Source organism: Agelaius phoeniceus, chromosome 2 (genome assembly GCF_051311805.1).
Source record: "Agelaius phoeniceus isolate bAgePho1 chromosome 2, bAgePho1.hap1, whole genome shotgun sequence".
In the NCBI taxonomy this organism is placed as follows: Eukaryota; Metazoa; Chordata; class Aves; order Passeriformes; family Icteridae; genus Agelaius; species Agelaius phoeniceus.
In genome coordinates this window covers 4,011,715-4,032,257 of record NC_135266.1, presented here as the reverse complement: position 1 = coordinate 4,032,257, position 20,543 = coordinate 4,011,715, and the positions used below count along the sequence as shown (strand labels likewise).

The window sequence follows — 20,543 nt, the reverse complement described above, 5'->3', positions numbered from 1 at the left end:
AGGTGTCCCTGCCATGGCAGGGGTGGCACTGGATGAGCTTTGAGGTCCTTTCCAACCCAAACCATTCAGTGATTCTATGAATTTATTTGAACTCAAACAACAAAAATCTGACCTTAGTTTCCACCCCCAGCTTAAAGGTTCCTTTTTCTGCAAACATTCAAAGATCACAAAGCCATGGAATTGTCCAGAATAGGCAAAGCACTTACAAAGGGCTCTGATAATAAAATGACCTGTATGCTTCTAAAACAGCTGGGGGAATTTTTGATCAAAAAACCCTGAGAAATATTCAAACAGGACACAATTATGCTCTTAGATTCCCAAAACACAATCCTTATCCCTGCCATGTGACTTACAAGGATCTCAAGGTCTGAATCTGCTGATTTGATCAACTAAATCCTATCAAAGTGATACAGTGGGAATTGAAATTACATCATCACTTCAAGTTCTGAGTCTGTTTCTCATGCAAGAGGTAGAAAAAAAACCATATGAACAGATTATTCAGTCAATCAGTTGCATACAGTGGCACACATTTCAAATTTGAGAGGGGGTTGCAGAGCAATGGTTTTGATGGTAGTAGGCAAACCTCACCCTGGTTTTATCATCTCCAGTGCACCATAAACTCCCCACAACAGGCAGGTCCTGTGGCAGAAATGAGTGGTTTTTTTGAGAATCTGTTCCCCAGGGGATTTAATGGGATATAGAGGCAACAGAAGTGGCTGCCTCTGCCAGTTCAACCCATTGCTGATAAACTGCAGCACAAAGACCTTTTTTGTGGGCCAGTGGGACAGATGAGCTGGAGGGCATCTGTTGGGAGTTTGAAAGAGGTTTGGAGGATTGCAAAGAGATTTTTTTACTCCTTCATTACAAAACTGTGCCTTAAAATGCATAAAAAATATATATACTTAATATTTAATATATATACTGATTATGCCTTGTGTAGATAGAAGATCAGGCAGGAACATCATCATATAAGGAAATTAGTCCATTACTATTTAAATGTAATTTTTGTAGGTATGCCTGTCAACAACAGGCTTTTTCCCTGAGCTGAAAATCTCTGCTTTGCACTAGATCACATTTTACATTGCAGAGCACACAAATGATCTCCCCTAGTCAGGAGCAGGGAACCTTGCTCTGAGAAATGTGGCACATAATTTTGGCCAAGCATTTTGTGCTGTCCATATCCCTGAATGCCAGATACATTGCAGCTATTCAGTATGCAAATCCCTGCTTCCCAAATCATTGTTGCCTTCAGCACTCATTATCTAATCATCTTTCCACACTACACACTGAATGAACAGAAGCATATTTCAAAGCACAGAATACAATTTTCCTAATGCATGGGACTGAATAAACTCCTGTGACTGCCTTGCACAGATCAATAAATTCCTTCCTAAAGGTTCAGTGAGTGGTGGGGGCTCCTGGCAAAAACAATTAGTAGTGAATGGTGACCTGGAATGCAAATATACCCCTATCAAATCAGCTTGGATTGATTCACCTGGAAAGAGAACAAAACAGCATAAATTCACACTCAAAAGTGTCTCTGGATTGGGTTTTTCTGTGCATGAACCATTTAAAGGTCTTTCAGCACAGATTTGAAAAAGACACACCTGAAATTTAGATCAAAAAAAGTTGCTGTTTCATGTGCAGGAAGTATTTCTGAATTGTTGCCTACAAATTGACTTGCATTCAGTAGGAAAAAAAATAGGTTTGTTTTTTTTTTTTTTTAGTGAGTTTAGGGGAAACAACTTGACTTTGGATATGTGCAATTAAAGTGTAACTTTCCATTTTCTGTTCAGGCTCCAAAGAAGCACTTGCAGAATGAAATCATCCATGGGTACCAGATAGGATATTGGGAATACAGTGCAGGGGGAAATTTCCAGTTAGTTCAACATCATCAGCACTGACACCACAGGGGACAGTGAGGTTTATACCCTGAAAAACCTGAAAAAATTCACATATTTCTGAATTGTTGCCTACAAATTGACTTGCATTCAGTAGGAAAAAAAATTAAAATCAAACTTTTTTTTTTCCCAATGAGTTTAGGGGAAACAACTTGACTTTGGATATGTGTATTTAATGTGTAACTTTCTATTTTCTGTTCAGGCTCCAAAGAAGCACTTGCAGAATGGAATCATCCGTGGGTACCAGATAGGATATTGGGAATACAGTGCAGGGGGAAATTTCCAGTTAGTTCAACATCATCAGCATTGACACCACAGGGGACAGTGAGGTTTATACCCTGAATAACCTGAAAAAATTCACTGAGTATGGCATGGTGGTGCAGGACATATTTCTGAATTGTTGCCTACAAATTGACTTGCATTCAGTAAGAAAAAAAAAAAGTTAAACTTTTTTTTTTCCAATGATTTTAGGGGAAACAACTTGGCTTTGGCTATGTGCAATTAATGTGTAACTTTCCATTTTCTGTTCAGGCTCCAAAGAAGCACTTGCAGAATGGAATCATCCGTGGGTACCAGATAGGATATCGGGAGTACAGCGCGGGGGGAAATTTCCAGTTCAACATCATCAGCATTGACACCACGGGGGACAGTGAGGTTTATACCCTGAATAACCTGAAAAAATTCACCCAGTATGGCATGGTGGTGCAGGCCTGTAACCGGGCTGGGATTGGACCTTCTTCTCAGGAAATCATCACCACAACTCTTGAAGACGGTGAGTCCTTGGCAAACAACTCTCATGGGACATATTATTAATTTCATTCTTATTTTTCTTAATTTTATTCTTTTATTTTCTCTTTTATATTCTTATTTTCTTATTTATTCATCTTTTTATCTTGTTGCATTTCCTGTTTGATTAATGATGATGAAAGTAGGGATGATAAAAGACCATTCTTTAGGTAGAAAGGTGCCTGCTCAATGAGCTTGTCTGATTTCCATTGCAAGGGTGAATTTATTTTACCAGGTAAATAAAAATAACTCTACTAATGTGATATATCCTGCTGTGAATGATGTTGACTGAGATCAAAAGTTTCATTAAGAAGCCAAATGCTCTGGTGTTCACATATTTGCAATTGTTGTGATCTCATCGTTGCTCCAGAGTGGTCTCATCATAGTTTTGAGAAGTGAAACTCTGAAAGGTGAAGCAATGTTGTATTTTTTGTTGGATTACTTCTGTTTTCAAATGAATCTGCTGTGTAACCAGAGCTCTTGTACTGCACTGTCTTGTACATCTTAAGAGAGATGTGTGTTTTTTCAAGGATATCCAATGACAGAAAAATCATTGCTGTTTCAGGCAAAATTCACCCTCTCTAATCCAAGGAACAATATAGATTTTTTTTTTCAAACTGCAAAAAAACTACTTCTCAAACAATGTAAGGGAGTCCTCTAGTGGAAAAAAGAGAATGATCCCATATCCAAAACAAAGAGTTCAGTATTTTAGAGGAGTATAACATCAAATAATAATCCTAAAGGCCATGCAAGTCAGATTTTCACCTACTGTAAATCAACATCAGAGTCCTGAAATCAATGCCAGGTTGGAATCTGACTTCTGCATGGACAAAATGGAATTGCACACATCTAAAATCCTCAAGAGCCACACATTTTGAGGCAGGCTATTCATGAGAGACTGATAGCTTTTTTTTACTCTAAATGTTTCTAGTCTTAGCCTGCTGCAAGACCCCAAAATTCAGCATGCTTACACAGACATATATTTTATATTATAATAAATGGGATTTTTTTTCCCTTCAGAATCCAGCTTTTCTTGGAAAAAAAAAAGATGCTTGCTTCTCTTGGAAATGTTTTTGGTTGTCACTCAATTTTGGGTCCCTCTTAGAATTAAAGATGCCACGAGCTTTAATAGCAATGCCAGTTACTAATACTGCTGTTTTGATTTGACACTAAATGGCCAACAGAAAATGCCTTAGATTTGTTAGATTTTTTTCCCTGTTTTTTTATTAAATATCAGCAAAAATATATTATGACCATTTTTCCTATGTTTTTTAAAGGTGTGCCCACTTTTTTCTCTCTCCACCAAATCAAAGGGACATCAGAATTGTCCACAAAAGTGCAAGTTTGGCTGCAAAATTTAAAAAAAAATATTTAAATTGCTTACAGAATGTTCTACACATTGCAGTGTCAGAACACAATTATATTTCAAAAGAAGCAACAAAAAGCCTATTAAAAGACAAGTCAGCAAGTAGGGAACCAGTACATCAAAAGCCATTCCAGGGAAAACAGCTGCACTTGCAGAAACATGTGGATTGTAGCAAGAATAAAGGATTTGCATTGTTAAAACGTGTAATGGTAATTAAATATTGTGTGGTGGGATAGAGGGGAAAGTAAAGAATAGCTAAAAGATGAATATTGAGTTGTTTTCATTGTGTTAAAATGGCGAATCTCTTCTTGTAGTGCCCAGTTGCCCTCCAGGGAATGTGCAAGCCACTGCCACGTCCCCAGAAACCATCTCCATTTCCTGGTCAACACTGGCAAAGGAAACCCTGAACGGGATCCTGCAGGGATTCAGGGTTATCTACTGGGCCAACCTCTTGGATGGAGGTGAGAAAAACCAACCTCTTACCTAGTAAAAATCTGTGTGTGGCCTTTATATCATTTTCTCTCTGGTGTGAAGGCATTTGACTCCCTTTTCTTTTTGGTTTAGAGAAGACTTTATCTACCTGTGAGGGAGCAGGTTTTCCTAGAGGCTGAACAGAGCAGCAAAGCTGCCTGGAGGAACCTCAGGGAAGGCTCCCACCATGGGTTTGCAAAGCTCCCATGGTGCCCAACAGAACCTGAGCAAATTTCACCTCAGGTACAGAGCCCAGAATGTTGAGGGGTTTATTTTGAAAGAATGGTGACATGGATCTAGGAACAAACCAGCCCAAACCTGATTTTCACTATAATTTGGTTGGTTATCTCTTTGCCTATTTGATATGTTATCACTTATTTTTTCATAGGATGCATTTCCCCTCCTGAGGAAAAAAGAAGGAAAATTTTTTGCTGAGGGCAAAAGAAGGAAATGTCTCTGGGAAAAACTTGTTATTTCCATGCTAGCTTTTTCTGTTGTGTGTTTGTACTCTTAGCATAATTCCTGGGGAAATAGGCTCCAGAGCAGAGACTGAGTGAAAGGATCAAAGGAGAATTGTGATGCTTTCCTAATCTGCAATTTATTGCGTGATGATAATTCCATGTATGGTCCTTTCTTGTAAATTAAACAAATTAGTAGGTTTGAGATGCACATGACTCTATTCCTACTTGTGGATTTTTCACAACTGCCTCCCTTCTTTTGCCTTCATCCAGCAGAACCACAGCTCACTCTAACCTGCAATTTTGGAAATCCTGGTCTCTGTTAGCATGGAAAAGGGAATTTAGAGTGGAAATGTGACCCAGAGGCCCATTGTCCCTGCTGGTAGTGGTAGCCTCAAAAATATTTGGAAATCAACCAGCAATTCATTTAAAAATAAAGATTAAAAATGTATGAGAAGCATACAGAAAAAATGTAAACATGTAGGGCATAAAATTAAATATTTGCAGTGACGCTTGTAGTTTTGGATCAGATCCTGTGTGGTTATTATCACATCTAAGCTCCTATGTGATGTCTCACAACATGATGAAAAAGATGATGCTCATGCCATGCTTAAAACTGGATTTTCTTGATTTATTCAACTTTATTTGCTGCCCTAAATATGTTTAAAGCTCTTTTTTGCCATATGGGTTGTACTTCTATGCTTGCTGAAAAAAAAAAAAATTTAATATGAAGTGCATCATCTTTCTGCAAGTAAATCTGATTTTACTGTCTTTAAATCTATTGTTAGCCACTATTGCTGCAATCAAGTGCTTTGCAGCATCACTTGCTGCATATTTTAAAATAAAGGGGACATTTTCTTCATTTTCCTTATGAGAAATGGTCTTTCTCATAACCAGAAAATCTTTATGAAGATAACCAACATTCTCATTTTTTTTTTCTTTAAGGGATGTTTCACAATAATCTCTTCTTGTTATCTGTTCTTTATGAAAAATCTCATTACTTGTAGAATTTCTTCAATTCTCTTCATCATATATTTTTTTTTAAATTGCAAAAAAAAAGAGTTTGAAAATGAAAAATGGGTCTGCTTCAAGTGGGAACAGGTCAGGACATAATGGAATTAATTGTAATTCCTTACAATTCATTGCTGTTCTGTAATAATGAAGCATTACTTGTCTGGGACACCCAAGATTTCCACAGCAGGTACCAACACCTGGAAGAAGAGTGAACTTGCAAATAACTCCGCTTCCTTTTTATTTCATTTTATTTTATAGAGCTGGGAGAGATAAAGAATGTCACTACAACCCAGCCATCCCTGGAGCTGGATGGCCTGGAAAAATACACCAACTACAGCATCCAGGTGTTGGCTTTCACCCGAGCTGGGGATGGAGTGAGGAGCGAGCAGATTTTCACCCGCACTAAGGAGGATGGTAAGGAGTGGAAGCACCTTCCTTTCCCACTTCCAGGAATTGTTTGTTTGTTTCAGGCAAATATTTTATGTAAAAACGTGTCTCAGGCATGCAGAGCTTGAAAACTCAGCCCTGGGGTGAGCCCAGCCCAGGGAGGAGCTGGAGCTGCTGCAGAGAGCCCAGAGGAGGCTCCAGGATGGGCAGAGGGATGGAGCAGCTCTGCTGGGAGGAAAGGCTGGCACAGCTGGGATTGTTCACCTGCACAGGAGAAGCTTTGGGCTGAGCTCAGGGTGGCCTTGCAGGGCCTGCAGGAGCCCCAGGAAAGCTGCAGAGAGACAATTTCCAGGGGATGCAGGGACAGCACCCAGGGAATGGCTGCCAGTGCCAGAGGGCAGGGCTGGATGGGATCTTGGCAATGAGGAATTGTTCCCTGGCAGGGTGGGCAGGGCTGGCATGGAATTCCACCCCTGGATCCCTGGCAGTGCCCAAGGCCAGGTTGGACATTGGGGCTGGAGCAGCCTGGGACAGTGGAAGGTGTCCCTGCCATGGCAGGGGGTGGCACTGGATGATGTTTAACATCCCTTCCAACTCAAACCATTCTGATATTCTATGAAAATGGGAAAAGGAGGAGAGACTGTTCTGGAACTATCTCATATTACTTAGATCCCACTACGAATATTTTTTTCACTATACATATATATATATATATATATATATATATATATATTTTGTGTATATATATATATACACACACACACATATATACATATATGTATATTAATCTTCCAAATACCTCTTTCCTCAAAAGTAAAATAGATAACAAAAATGGCTTACCTTTATTCTTAGACCAAAGCATGGAAAATTCAATTCCTAATGCTGAAAGTTTAAGAAACTTTTAATCATACACAGACACTGACACGTGAGATTCCATAATCACTTTATTGTAACTGTAACTATTATAATCACTTCAGGTTGCCTCAGTAGGATGCCATGCACTAACCTATTTCTGGAGCACTAAGTTTCCAAATTCAGGGGAGGTTTTGTCTCTAACCTTTTTTAATGCCTTGAAAATATTATGAGATGTACAAATGTATTTTTTGATCCCCTAAATGCTTTTGAAAAACTGGATCAAGACTTTTTATGGTACAGATAAAAATGCCCACAGTCCTCTCAATGAGATTACTTGAATAATGTTTAATTTGTAAATTCTCCTGTGAGTTATACAATATGTTTTCAAGGAAATTAGTCAGTGGATTTTCCTTTCTTGTTCATCCACTTTATTGGTCACTCATGAATATATGAATATACATGCCAGTTTTTTTTATTTGTAATAAGATTTACAAAAGTGACAAGAGAGCAGGTTCAGTAAATTAACTGACTTGATGAATTCTGTGCTTTTTTTCCAATAAAAAATTATGTGAATAAAGTTATTAATTTTTTTCCAAATAAATATTAAGGGACTCATACTAAAATTTCCATACATTGTAAGGTCACCTGGCCCCAGCTGTAGCTGTATCCAGGGAATGCAGTAAATGAAAATTGCTCAGCTCCAGACTTGTGTGTCTCAAACACTGAACATTCTGATACCAGCCTAAAGTCCTTTAATAGTTACTTTGGAGCATCCAAGTCCTGACTCAGATGCTCTTGGGACACCTAATGCTTGGAAGTAGATGGATTTATTTCAATGAAAAAAAAATATAAAATCTAAAATATAAGAGAACTGCAAAACACATGCTGCATTTTCAAGTTACTTTTTGTCAAGTAGATCCCAGCATAGCAAACCTTCCCTGAATTCTGTCTGAACATAAAGGCTCTCAGCCCTGAGCCTTGGGAGTGGGACTTAATCCACCAGGAGCCAGGACTAATGCCCCACACTGTCCCCAGGAGCCTGGGGACAGGCTGGTCTTGGGGATATTATCTTGTTCATGTCAGAAGCCGCAAAAAATTTTCTCCTCCTTCTCCTTCTCCTTCTCCTTCTCCTTCTCCTTCTCTTTCTCCTTCTCCTTCTTTTCCTCGTCCTCCTCCTCCTCTTCTCTTCTCTTCTCTTCTCTTCTCTTCTCTTCTCTTCTCTTCTCTTCTCTTCTCTTCTCTTCTCTTCTCTTCTCTTCTCTTCTCTTCTCTTCTCTTCTCTTCTCTTCTCTTCTCTTCTCTTCTCTTCTCTTTCTCCTTCTCTTCTCCTCCTTCTTCTTCTCCTCTCCTCCTTCTTCTCCTTCTCCTCCTCCTCCTTTTTCTCTTCCTCCTTCTCTTCCTCCTTCTTGTTCTCCTTCTCCTTCTCTTCCTCCTCCATCATCTCCTCCATTGTCTTTGTCTTCTTTTCTTCCCCCTAGCCCAGCCTCATTTGCTCATCCCAGTTCTTGGTGGTGACTCTTTTGCTGTCTGCATCCCTGGGATCAGAGAGGCCCTGAAGAGGGGAGCACATTGCTCAGACTGTGTTTGCAGCTGTGCAAAGGCTCATCTCTCACCTTTAATCCTCCTGGCAGCTCAGCAATAACTCACCCTGGGACAGCCTGATCAAACTTTCCAGAGATTTTCTGATGCCTCACACTGGTTCCATTAATTAAATCTTTTGTCCAGGAAACTAAATGGAGAGGTGTTCCAGAAAATACAATGGTTTTATATTCAGCTTCAGCTTCACAACTTTTTACTAAGGGCAGGAAAAGTTTTGAGTGGAATATACAGAGACCTGCAGTTAAGCATAAGCCAAACCCAAAATCCTGGATCTAAACATCCTGAAGGGTGTGGAAGTTAAAGAGGAAAAGAGCATTCACATTGGCAAACTCTGTGCACCAGACAGGTGCCTCATTCCTCAGAAAAAGGGACACTTCTACTGTCATTTTCTAAGGAAAATGTTCAGTAGGGGATTTTTCAGTAGGACTAATTCCAGTGCACTTTAAAATTCTGCCCTGAAGTGAGTTTAAGCATTTCCTTGGCATGTGAAATAAATTAATTGGAATCCTAACAGAGCTTAGACCTGGAAGCTTTCTATCTCTGCTCCCAGACCGTCTCTGGCTAAAATTATGTCACGAGCTATTCCACCCTCCTCTAATAAAATCTGGAAATCTGGGGTATTTTTAAGTGGCTGCCAAGCCCTCCACATCATGACTGCTATGAGGCCATATCTGATCAGTAATTCCTTTCTCTTTTTTTCTTTTTTTTTTTACATGAGAGGAAACTTTTCTTTGTAAAATCAATGGTGTAGCATTTTCCACTGCTGCTGGAAAACCCAGTCAGGGCCTCCTGTGACTTCTCTGTTGGTGTTCAGCTAAAGACATCAACCCAAAATTTCTTCAGCAGGCTTGATATCTCTAAGGGTGACCCAGCAAGTGAATCCTGTATGGAATGCCTTGATCCTTTGATTTTTTGTAATGTTTGATACTGATTTTAGACACCAGAGGTCAGACACTGCTGCTGATCAGCAAAGGAAATGGGAACAACTCAAGCAAATAATAGGAAAGGAGCTTTCAAGAAATGAGCTTTCCTTTCAATGTGATCATATTTATGGGGTTCATCTAGCTTTTTCTCCCCCCTTTCCTGAGAGCTGGCTTCAGAAAAAATGCTGCTCTTTTCAGAGTTCCTCCTGATAGAAAAAATAAGCCAAGAAGAAATGTCCAATTTTTAAAAATTCATTCTGGTTTTGTCCATTACCTTTTCCACTTCATAGTTTTTAATAAGCTGCCCATCCTCTTCACCTGGAGATTTGATTTAATAAACCATTAAAAATTAAAGCAGCTCTTCCAATTCTTTTCCCTGCTGTGATCAAAATGCAGTTTGAAAGGCTTCTCTGTTTTGCAGCAAGAGGGAGTGTGTGTCACAAATTCCTTCTCTGCTCCCGTGCTGCAAATGCAACATGAGCAAACTACGGTTGAAACAAGGAATTTGCTGCCTGAACAAGCCTGGAACATCACCCAGCACCGTGGCTGGCAGCAGTGCCCTGACCTGAGAGGACACAGACCCCAAAGCCTCCATGCCAGGAAAGCTTCCTGCAGCTGGGAATTTGGTCTGGGTGTCTGTCAGAGGTGGCATCTGGGCTGGCTGTGCCACAGGAGGATTTTAGCAGCAGTGCTGTGCTTCCAGCTCTCTGGCATTCAGAGCCAGGCAAAAGCTGCAGCAGGAAGGAAGGGAAAATAAAGCCAAATCCCTCTGCCAGCCCCACTCTGCCTGAATCCAAAGAGATTTCCCTCCTCTCCTTCCTCTCACTGGACACCAAGCTTCCTCACCATGGGCATGAGAGGCACAGACAGCATCTGGCAAGCTTTATATTTGTTATAAATGATTAAGCAGAAATCCAGCCAGGTGCATGATCAGTACTCCTTGGAGCAGAGCTCTGCTTGACTTTGTTCAGCTGATGAGGGTGACTGGGCTCTGGGATGAAAAATTGTCCTTGATGACCCCTTAATGCACTTTTTTTTCTAGTGGTAAAGATCTCCAATTTTATATTTTTGACTAAGAAGCAAAAGGCACAGAATAGTAAATGTTCCCCTCGGGAAACTGGCAGGATTTGATAGAAGTGGTGAGCTTAATATGAGGCCAGTTCAGAGTAAATTCACGTGTGGATGTGTTTTGGCTGGCATGGATCTGCATTGTAGGTGGAATATCTACATGAACAAACAGGCAGCAGTCAGGAGTTGAGTTTATTTTGGTTTTTCTAAGCGCAGCCAGCAATGGAATAGTCCCATGTCGTGCAGAATTCAAACCCTGTTACAGAACAAGGTTCAGATTTCTGATTTATTTGCCGTATCACTCTTTAAATGCCCCACAGTCTGTGCATTTGCCTCCCTGCTGCTCAGTACTGTGAAGAAAAATGGTGATAATCTCTCTGCTTATGAAAAGGAGAATGAGAAAGTTCCTGGAGCTCCTCCCCATTATCTGGCACATCTAAATGCTGGTTCCCAGCCCTGTCGTATCAGGATAATTGCCTGCTCTGCTTTAGCATTTCACTTGCACTGTCAGGAATACAAAGTGTTCTCCTCCACATGAAAGCAGGATGCTATTTCCGTGTTTTTCAAAGCCTTGCTAGCTGGAGAATGAGGCCATCTTTGATCTTAAATTTGCCACATCTGCTCCCTGGCAGACTGCAAAGTTGTTTAGAAGCAGTCCTCAGCTTCTCACCATAGTTTTAGCCCCAGTGATTATGGGGGGGGGAAAAAACAGATCTATGGCATTGTGCAATAAATTCAGTTTGTATTTCTGGGAGCTGTGGGAGTCTAAATAAAGGTCCAGGGAGAATTCAATAAGGCAGCTCTGGTCTCCTGATACTGCTGGCTTGTAATGACTGAAGGCTGAAAGGCTGGGGATGCAATGGCATTGAGGGAAATTACCTTTAGTTTGCTTAGCAAGGCTCAGGATTTTCCTCTCCAGGATCAGGCAGGCACCACATTGCCCAACTATTGAAAATGCAGGTCCACCAATGAGGGGAGAGAATAATGCATCTGACTCCATGTTCTCAGAAGGCTAATTTAATTATTTTATTATACTGTATGATATTAAAGAATACTATTCTATACTAAAGAATACAGAAAAGATACTTACTGAAGCTAAAAAGATAATAATGAAAACTCGTGACTCTCTCCAGAGTCCAGACACAGCTTGGCCCTGATTGGCCAAAGAGTGAAAACAATTCACAGCAGAATCCAATGAAACAATCACCTGTGGGTAAACAATCTCCAAACACATTCCACACGAGCACAACACAGGAGAAGCAAATGAGATAAGAATTGTTTCCCTTTTCTCTGAGGCCTCTTGCTGCCTTTCAGCTTCCCAGGAGAAAAGCCCTGGGCAAAGGAATCACATTCAGGGAATGTGAATGCCACACCCAACCACAACTTCTCCAGATGCCCAAGGAACCCAATTTAGTAAGAAATGCTTCAGTTGATGCTGAGATAGCTGTTGTGAGGCCCAGGGAATGGGTTTGACCAATGACTTTACCCTCTCAACAGGGAACAGTGGGATCTGTGGAGCACCAGATGAGATTCTGCAGGATTCCTTCCAAGGAAATGTAAACACTTCCACACACACAGTGGAATGACACCCAGCTTTCATGTGCACAGCCCAGCAGTGCAGCAAAAGGAGGAATAAAAAATGAGTATTCAGAATAATTTTGCCAACTCTGCAAAAACTGCTGCCTGACTCCAGTGAGGTGGAGGCGTCCTTGGGTTGAAAATTTTACTAAATGGCTTCCTGAGTTTCTTTCTAGCCCCTCTTTCTGCTGGTCTCACACCAGACAGCAGCACAGCAATGACAAGGAATGTTTCCCACATAGGCCCAATGACTGGAAAATGCCAGATGAATTCTGAGTTAATCCCTCAACACTCGACAGCCATGACCAATTACCATCAGAACCTGTCCCTATAGATCACACCCTAATTTAACAATAAATTGCATTAACCTCATCCATCTATTTGCAGTGATTTCCAGAAAACATTGCTATCCATAAAGGAATCCTCCTGTGGGTTAGGTAATTACCCTGGAGAGCCAGCTTTCACTCCTGAGCAGCAGGAGCAAATAGCATTTCTAATGAGCTGGGTATAAATAACAAGTTGGATGCTGTCAAGCATCAATATTTACTCTGCATTGGATAGAGCTGCTAACTGAATTAGCCCCTTTGCAGTGAGGGGCTGGGTTTGCATGCAATTATCATCATGACGTTCTCACTTGATGCCTAATTAGCTCTCTCAGCACACTATAAATAGAAAATGCACATCCAGAGATGTAGCTCTGAGTGGTGCCTGTCAATTTTCTCACATATTCCAGGACCACCTATGCAGATATAAAACTGAGGGTCTCCTCACATTGTTTTTACACAAAAGATGAGCAAATTTACATCCCAGGCTGGCTGACTTCTCTTTATGGGCAAAGTTCTGTAGCAGCATAATATCTGCTTGCTTAATTGAGGTAGAACAAAGATTCAGAATTTATCTACAAATATCAGGACAAGGGATTTTGTAACTCTACTCCACAACAACTGTTTTCTGTGAAAGTAAAGCTGATCAAGCATTGCAATGGTAATTGTACTAGAAATTTTAATATTTTGGTATTTTTACTTGAAAGCAGACAAAAATATCAGATTCCTCACAAAGCAGTAGTTCTGTAGAGAACAAAGTCTAGAAAATAGTTTCATTTTGACTTTAATAACCTATGTAGCAATTATCAATACAACATATCTATTTTAATAATTTGCCATACATATTGACCACACTCAGTGCTAAAACATCTTTCAAATTATTTATTTTCACCGTTTTTTAAATATTTTCAAATATTTTGACATAAGGTGTTATTTTTCAGGAAATTTTAAACCCATTTATTCTGATATTAAATATAGCCCTTTTTTGGTTTGGATACAAGCTTGTGTGTAATGTGATATTCCAGCATGCAGGAAAATAAATCTAGCAATTTTGCACATTACTGAAGGAGTGTTTCCAAAGCTGGAGAGCATCATACAGTGTAATGTGTGTTTGAAAAACAGCATATGTTCATGAAATCAAAACCTTTCCCAACATGCAGGGCTGCAAAGGGATGTAGTTAACATTACACAGCCAGATTTTAGCATTTCTGAGCTGAAGCTTTTTCCACTGGTTTTAAGCAGGAGGTCTGGGGGTTTTTAGCTATTTCTCTGTGATAACTTTGTATTATATGTATTATGTAGCTGCTGTAATTAGAGAAATAGATATTCTGCAGTGCCAGAGAGAGAGGTCTGAGCTGCTGAGGTCAGGGCGAGGGACAAGGGCTCTGTGAGGGGAGGTGTCTGCTCACACATCGTGGCACTCGCTGGCCATGGGTCACACCAGGCAGTGCAAACTGCTCATTTACCCTCCACTTCATTAAATTCACACCTCTGCTCTGGATGTCCATTAAACTGTCCACATGGGCATTATTTATAACACTTTGGCATGGGTTGTGTGTTCAAAGCTGGCTGTTGTTGTTTGGCAATTTCTGTGACCACAGACAAGATATTTTCACGTTTGCATTTGGATTCAAACTGAAAGGGGAAATTTAGGCTGGATCTGGGGAAGAAGTTCTTTACTGTGAGGGAGGTGAGGCCCTGACACAGGTTTTTCAGTGGATGCCCCATCCCTGGAAGTGTCCAAGGCCAGGATGGATGGAGCTCTGGGGAACCTGGTCTAGGGAAAGGTGTCTCTGCCCATGGCAGGGGTTTGGAAGATATTTAAGTTCCCTTCCAACCCAAACCATTCTTGGGTTCATTCTGTGATTTTATACAGGCTGGAGGAGATACTTCACAAAAGTTTAACCATCAGTGGTAGGTTCTGCTTTGGGACCCTCTGAAGAAGAGTTCCTCCCCCAAACCTTCTCCCTGGCATGCTCCCTAACACAGAGTGTCCATCTCAGCCATGGGGGCACAGCCACCAAAGCAGCACACTCCCCTTTTCCTCTTGACTCCTCTGTTACACTGGGATGATGGAATATCTGCCTTGGGCCACTCTAACACTCTTTGCTTCTCCAGTTCCAGGTCCTCCTGCTGGAGTTAAAGCAGCGGCTGCCTCGGCCTCCACGGTTTTTGTGTCCTGGCTGCCTCCCCTGAAGCTGAACGGCATCATCAGGAAATACACCGTGTTCTGCTCCCACCCCTACCCCACAGTAAGTGCCACAGCCCCTCTCTGCAGGCTGACACACAGCATTTGCAGATACCACTCCTTGATCTTCTCCCTGCTGCTTCCTCTCCTGCCCTTTGCTCACCCTGAGCAAGGTCAAAAGGAGATCCCTGGAGCTACAGAGAGAAGTGAGAGTGGAGTTTGGTTTATTCCACCTGTCAGGTTTTTGTTCAAAACCTATTGCACAAATAATTTCAAAACATACACTTGAAGTGGAGTATTTTCCAAGGTTTGGTTGGTTTAGAATATAACAAGTTGCATTTTCCAGCAGCAGCTGCAGGAGCCCCGTTGCAGCTGGAGGCGTGTATTCATTTACCCTGCTTCCATCTAAGTTCCTGCCTTTTTGCCTTGAGTATTCATGTGTGAAGGAACATAATGACTTACAAACAAACATATTTGCTTGTGAATAGGCTTATTTATGCCTGGAATATTTGCCCAATCTAGCTCTATGTGCTTTTACTTGCTGAGAAAGTGACAGGAGGAAATTTGAATGGAGTGTCAGGTTATCTTTCTTCCTGTCTGAATCACAAAGAAATTCAGCAATCTTTAAGCACAAGGGCCAGTTCCTCTCTCTAAATACCCATGTATATTTATTTTCATGTGGATTGAAAAGGATACTTATTTATTTTATATCTGAGGTTTGGATTTAGGTTATATCCAAGGTCTGGATTTCAGTTTTAAGCAGGACTTCCCACCAAAGGTAAAAAATGCAATCTTGGTTTGATAGGAAAGGAAAATATTGTTCCAGAAATTTCCAAAAGTGCTTCAGGCATGGGGAAATTTCCCTTTCCCCAAGGCAGGGGGTTGGAACAAGGTGATCTTTTAGATCCTTTCCAACCCAAACCATTATGTGATTCTCTGATTTATGTTTTGGGATTACTCTCTCCTAAATCCATTAATTTCATAATTGCAGAAAACCAAACCCTCTTTTGCACACTTTTAAATGTAAACTATCTGGAGATTTTCCACCACAGTTCATACATTTCTATGGCACTCAGTGGGTTAAAGAGGTCAGAATTTAGAGGACAGTTCTGAGTGGGGATCAGGAACTTCTCTGGGGGCTTGGAGAGAACACCAGATGGTGCTGCTGCCTTCTCCACATGCTTTCCATGCACAAAGCTGCAGTGCTGCTTCCTGGGGCTTTGCTAGCAAGGTTTTTTCCTATATTTACATCCCCAAGAAAATAAGCATCCTCAGTTAAAAACATTATTCTCCACCATGTGAGTCTCTCACAGACAAAACTTCCCATTTTATGGTTACCTTTTGGAGCACCTCAGAGATGGACAATGACAAGAACAGTTGCTTTTTCTTGCTGCTTTTGGCCTGAACAGAATCTCACTGCTGTATTTTTGTGATGTTCATTATGCAGGGGTATGTATGAACCATCATGGAACCATACCTTAACCCCAGGTAGAGGCATATGGAGGTTTTTGTGCTTTTTATTAATTGCTGATGTGTGCATGGATAGTTCTGAAAGGTGTCCCTGCCCCCAGGACAGATGATCTTTAATGTCCCTTCCAGCCCAAACCATTCTGTGATTCCATTGTCCTGCTCTTACCTTCATGCAGGTGTGTGTACATAGAAATACATATGTGCACACACATATATGTGTATAAATATGTTCAACGTGTATCTGTGGGTCCCTGTCCCAGTGCTCTGCAGATCAGCAGGAGCTGGGGCTTGCAGGGATCTTCTGTAGCAGCCCTGTGTGCTGAGTGAGGCAGGGATCACACTGGGGGCTCAGTTTCCAGAAACCAAGTTGGACATTTTTAAACAAATGCACCCTCTCAGGACATATTTAATATAGGACACGCTCCCTCAGCTTTATTTCAAACAAAAAATGCTTTGTTATCTTTTATTCTGGGATGGATTGTGAGCTAAAAAAGCTGTTTTATTCAGAGCTGCTTTGCAGTGAATCAAGCCTGCTGCAGAGCTGCTCAAATGCCAGCACTGCTGTGCAGATACACTTAATATATCCAGGGAAGTTCTTGTTTGATTCACTGCTGGCAGAGACAAGTAGCTGACAGAGGGAGAGGCCTTAAATTAGGGTGAGGAGGAGAATAAATAAAAGACCTGTGTCTTTATCATCTCCTCTGCCACCATAAGTAGCAAGTGCTGTAGCTGCAGGTATGGAGCCCTAAAAACTTCATCCATCAGCCACAGCCCTGGCTGCAAAAGAACTTTGCTAAAAGTCTGCTATTCAAGCAGAAAGGCAAACTCAGTTTTCAGGCATCAGTGAATAGAAAGAGAAAGGGACTGGGGTAAGGGTAAATTTATGGGGAGGCTGCATTCTTTGCAGGTTGTATTTTATTGCTGAGAACAAGTCCATGCAATAGACTTTGGACAGGTTAACAACAGTCCTTTACACAAAAACACTGCTTTGGTGCTTAAGTCACCAACAGGAAAAATAATTAACTCTGTTGGTCGTATTGTGCATATTTTTATTACAAACATAACACTTATACAAGCCTGACATATTATAAAATGAAGATTTGCTGCCTCTTGCACTATTCAGTTTGCTTTGCAAAGGCAGAAGCTTTTAAGACTTCTGCTGCCTCTGTATAGAACAAAAAGCATTTCCTCTTTAAATATTTTGAGCCCTAAGGACAGTATTTGCCTGGGATGTTTCAAACCACAAATATGATTAATGTGTGAAAAATGGAAAAGATTCTCCACTGCAGTCTGTTCTCTGGCCAAGATAAAGGGCAAGCAAGGATCCAATTTCACACTGTTTAATTGTTGTGTCTATAGTAATCTACAAGCATAATTAGGCAAAACTTTCTCTTTTTTATTCTGAAAATGTAGGAAAAAAACCTACAAAAATATGAGACTTCATGGATCCTCCATTCTTCAAATATAAGAAACAGAATGTGGCAGAATTTAAGTTTGAAAAATTATCCTTTGTGCTAACTCACAGGCTATGTTCTTGCTTCTCCCCACTTCCTACCACGTCCATGTCCAACTTTTGGTAGGATCTGGCTTCTTAGCCACCTGTAAAGGTCCCATGGTGGCCAGATTCCTTCTAAGAGTGATGATTCCCATTGCACCAGCAGGATGCTCATGGCACTCCTCCTGCCCAGGTCTCAGGGAAGTTCTGCCACTGCTGTCCCACCCTGGCAGGGGGATTTTCCCCCATGGTGCCACCCACAGGGAGCACAGTTTGAATCCTAGCACAGAAATTAGGCTGGTTCAGTTCCTGCTGAACTTACCTCCTTCCTCAGGAGGCTGCTTGAGCTCTACATGTGCACTGCCTGGGCTTTTCAAGTGCAACAGAAAAGGAGATTTGGGGGTTTTCTGAAGAAAAAAAAAAGACAAAAAAACCTCCCTAAAAACAACCACCGACCTCTTGTTGCATTCAGGTCAGTACAATGCTTAAGGAAGAATCAATGGGATTAGATTAAATAAAATTTAGATGTCAGAAAGTGTCTGGAAAAGGTGGCTGTGACACACAGGTTAGCCAGCCTGGGAAACTTTGATCTCAGAACAGGTAAAAAGGATCTCCTAAAGAAGCAGGAGAGTGCTGAGGGCAGGAGAAGGAAGATTAAGGATCAGGATTTCTTGATACAGGAAAGGATGAGAAAGTGCCTATGCACAAGGACAGGGAATTTTTGATATGGGAAATTCTGATCAGCTGGAGAAAAGTATTACCATGAGATCCTGGTCAAATATTGAAGCTGGAGCCCAGATTGTGGCATCTCCACATGTGGAAATCTTCAAGACTTCACTAGACCTGTCCTTGAGCAACTTGATGCAATTAAACTTGCTTTGGGAAGGGGGTTGGACTGGGTGATCTCCAGAGGAACCTTCCAACCTCAATTTTATTATAACAAGGACGTTTAATACTGGAAAAGTTGCTCAAAATCTGTATACAACAAGGGAAACCAGACAGTGGTAGAGTTAATGTGCAACCCTTGGAGGAAAAGAGACACATTAATTTGATACCAAGATGTCTCATAATTTAAAAGTCTCCTATAAAACTTGTATGATATTTTAGGCCACTGGCAGGACTCTTTGTCTTTTCCATCTGAGCACTTTCTATGCACAGTCTCCCAAACAAGTTCTGCTTTTAGCTCTCACTATCAGGAAATCAGAGAGTGGGAGTGAGGTCACCTTATTTCACATCTTAACTGAGTTCCACATGAGTGGAGGAAAGACAAGAAACTGACTGTGTCCTGAAAAGGAAAATCACTGAGAAAGGAGAATGGTCTCCATTTATTATCCTTTTATAGTGCACTCCTACTTACATGACTCCTTTCCATTAATCTCCAGGCTTTCTATGGAGGAAGCATAGAGTGATGCACAAATTAATGACCTGCTTTGCTGGAAACAGCAGGAAAATCCTGTTTAATGTGTTTGCTGCTATTAGTGAGTGACCCACCAGCAGATCAGCAAAACCCAAACAGCAACAACAACCATAATGAGCACACTTTCCTAATCAACAAATCAAAATAGACTTTGATATGTGTATTTCTGATTGGGGATGCCATACTCTTAATTGACACCCAAATGATTTTGCTGGTCTGTATTTTCTCAGCTCTTTACCTTACTTTCTAGCACAAGGACCCAGAGATTGGCAAATATGACAGAAATTTGCAAAGCATACAGGTATATATTTAAAACTCTAGATTTCATAGAAAAAGAACCAGTTTATTCTCTGGTCTTTAATTCTGACAGTAGTTTTGAAATGTTGGTTGATGAAACTGTTGTTTAGCTGTGGGATTCTGCTGAGAGATGATTTGTCCCTCAAACCCACCTTTGACTGAGGTCTCAAAAGACCAGAAGCCTGAGGACTGGAAGGAGAAGAAATTCCAGAACTGTTGAATGAGATGAATGGAGTGAGAATATTCCTGCAAAGATCCCAGATGAAGCTGTCATGCTGAACTGGATTATCTGGATGAGGAACCATGGCACAAAGCAGACCCCAGTGCTGAAATAGAGGCAATGGTTAGGAATTATCTCACAGTGCAAACCCTACAGTCAACCCCAGGTACCTGTGTTGGAAAGAGTCTTTGAAAACTGTGATCTACATTTCTGGACTTCTCCAAAGGGTGTAGAAAGATCCAAAAGCTGAAAGCCCTGCAAAGATTCATGTTGGCCTGGAAATATTTCTGTGAAACAGTTCTATTTGTAATAGGTGGTAGATGAAGAGGTGCAAAGCAGTGATGGAGAAGAGAGGAATGATCTTATATTTGGCCAAAGCCCAAGTCAAAACTTGAAAACCCAAGTCAAATTATGTGAAAACATGATCAATACTGGAAACTGACCAACATCTGAGGCAGACAAATACTGATCTTTTTGATTTGCTTATTTTACTGTGAGAAACATATTCTTAAGCCTGTTAAACTTCTAGATTTGTTTCATTCTTTTGCTTTTATTTAAACCCACTAAGGGAAAATATATTATATTATTTAACCAGCATACACAGGAGTCTCTGGGGTTGCTGTGTGGAAGAGCAGAGTAATTGCTGCTCTTGGTCTGTAATTCACAGACTCTAAGTGGTATTTAATTAATCTGGCTTCAGTCACCTTGAATAGAGTCACAAATACTT

At 40.8% G+C, this 20,543-nt stretch overlaps 1 protein-coding gene across 3 annotated transcripts in view; it reads left to right on the top strand.

Annotated features, from left to right (window-relative positions):
* DSCAM (DS cell adhesion molecule) overlaps positions 1 to 20,543 on the top strand; it is a 471,885-nt gene that overhangs the window by 376,260 nt on the left and 75,082 nt on the right. For 2 of the 3 annotated variants that reach the window (XM_077170965.1, XM_077170975.1), the window contains exons 17-20: positions 2,433 to 2,673; positions 4,368 to 4,514; positions 6,255 to 6,410; positions 14,848 to 14,981. In XM_077170965.1, the coding sequence (XP_077027080.1) occupies positions 2,433 to 2,673; positions 4,368 to 4,514; positions 6,255 to 6,410; positions 14,848 to 14,981 (678 nt within the window). Of the gene's footprint in view, positions 1 to 2,103; positions 2,218 to 2,432; positions 2,674 to 4,367; positions 4,515 to 6,254; positions 6,411 to 14,847; positions 14,982 to 20,543 lie in introns of those variants that run through there. The other variant, XM_077170984.1, reaches the window with a different exon arrangement.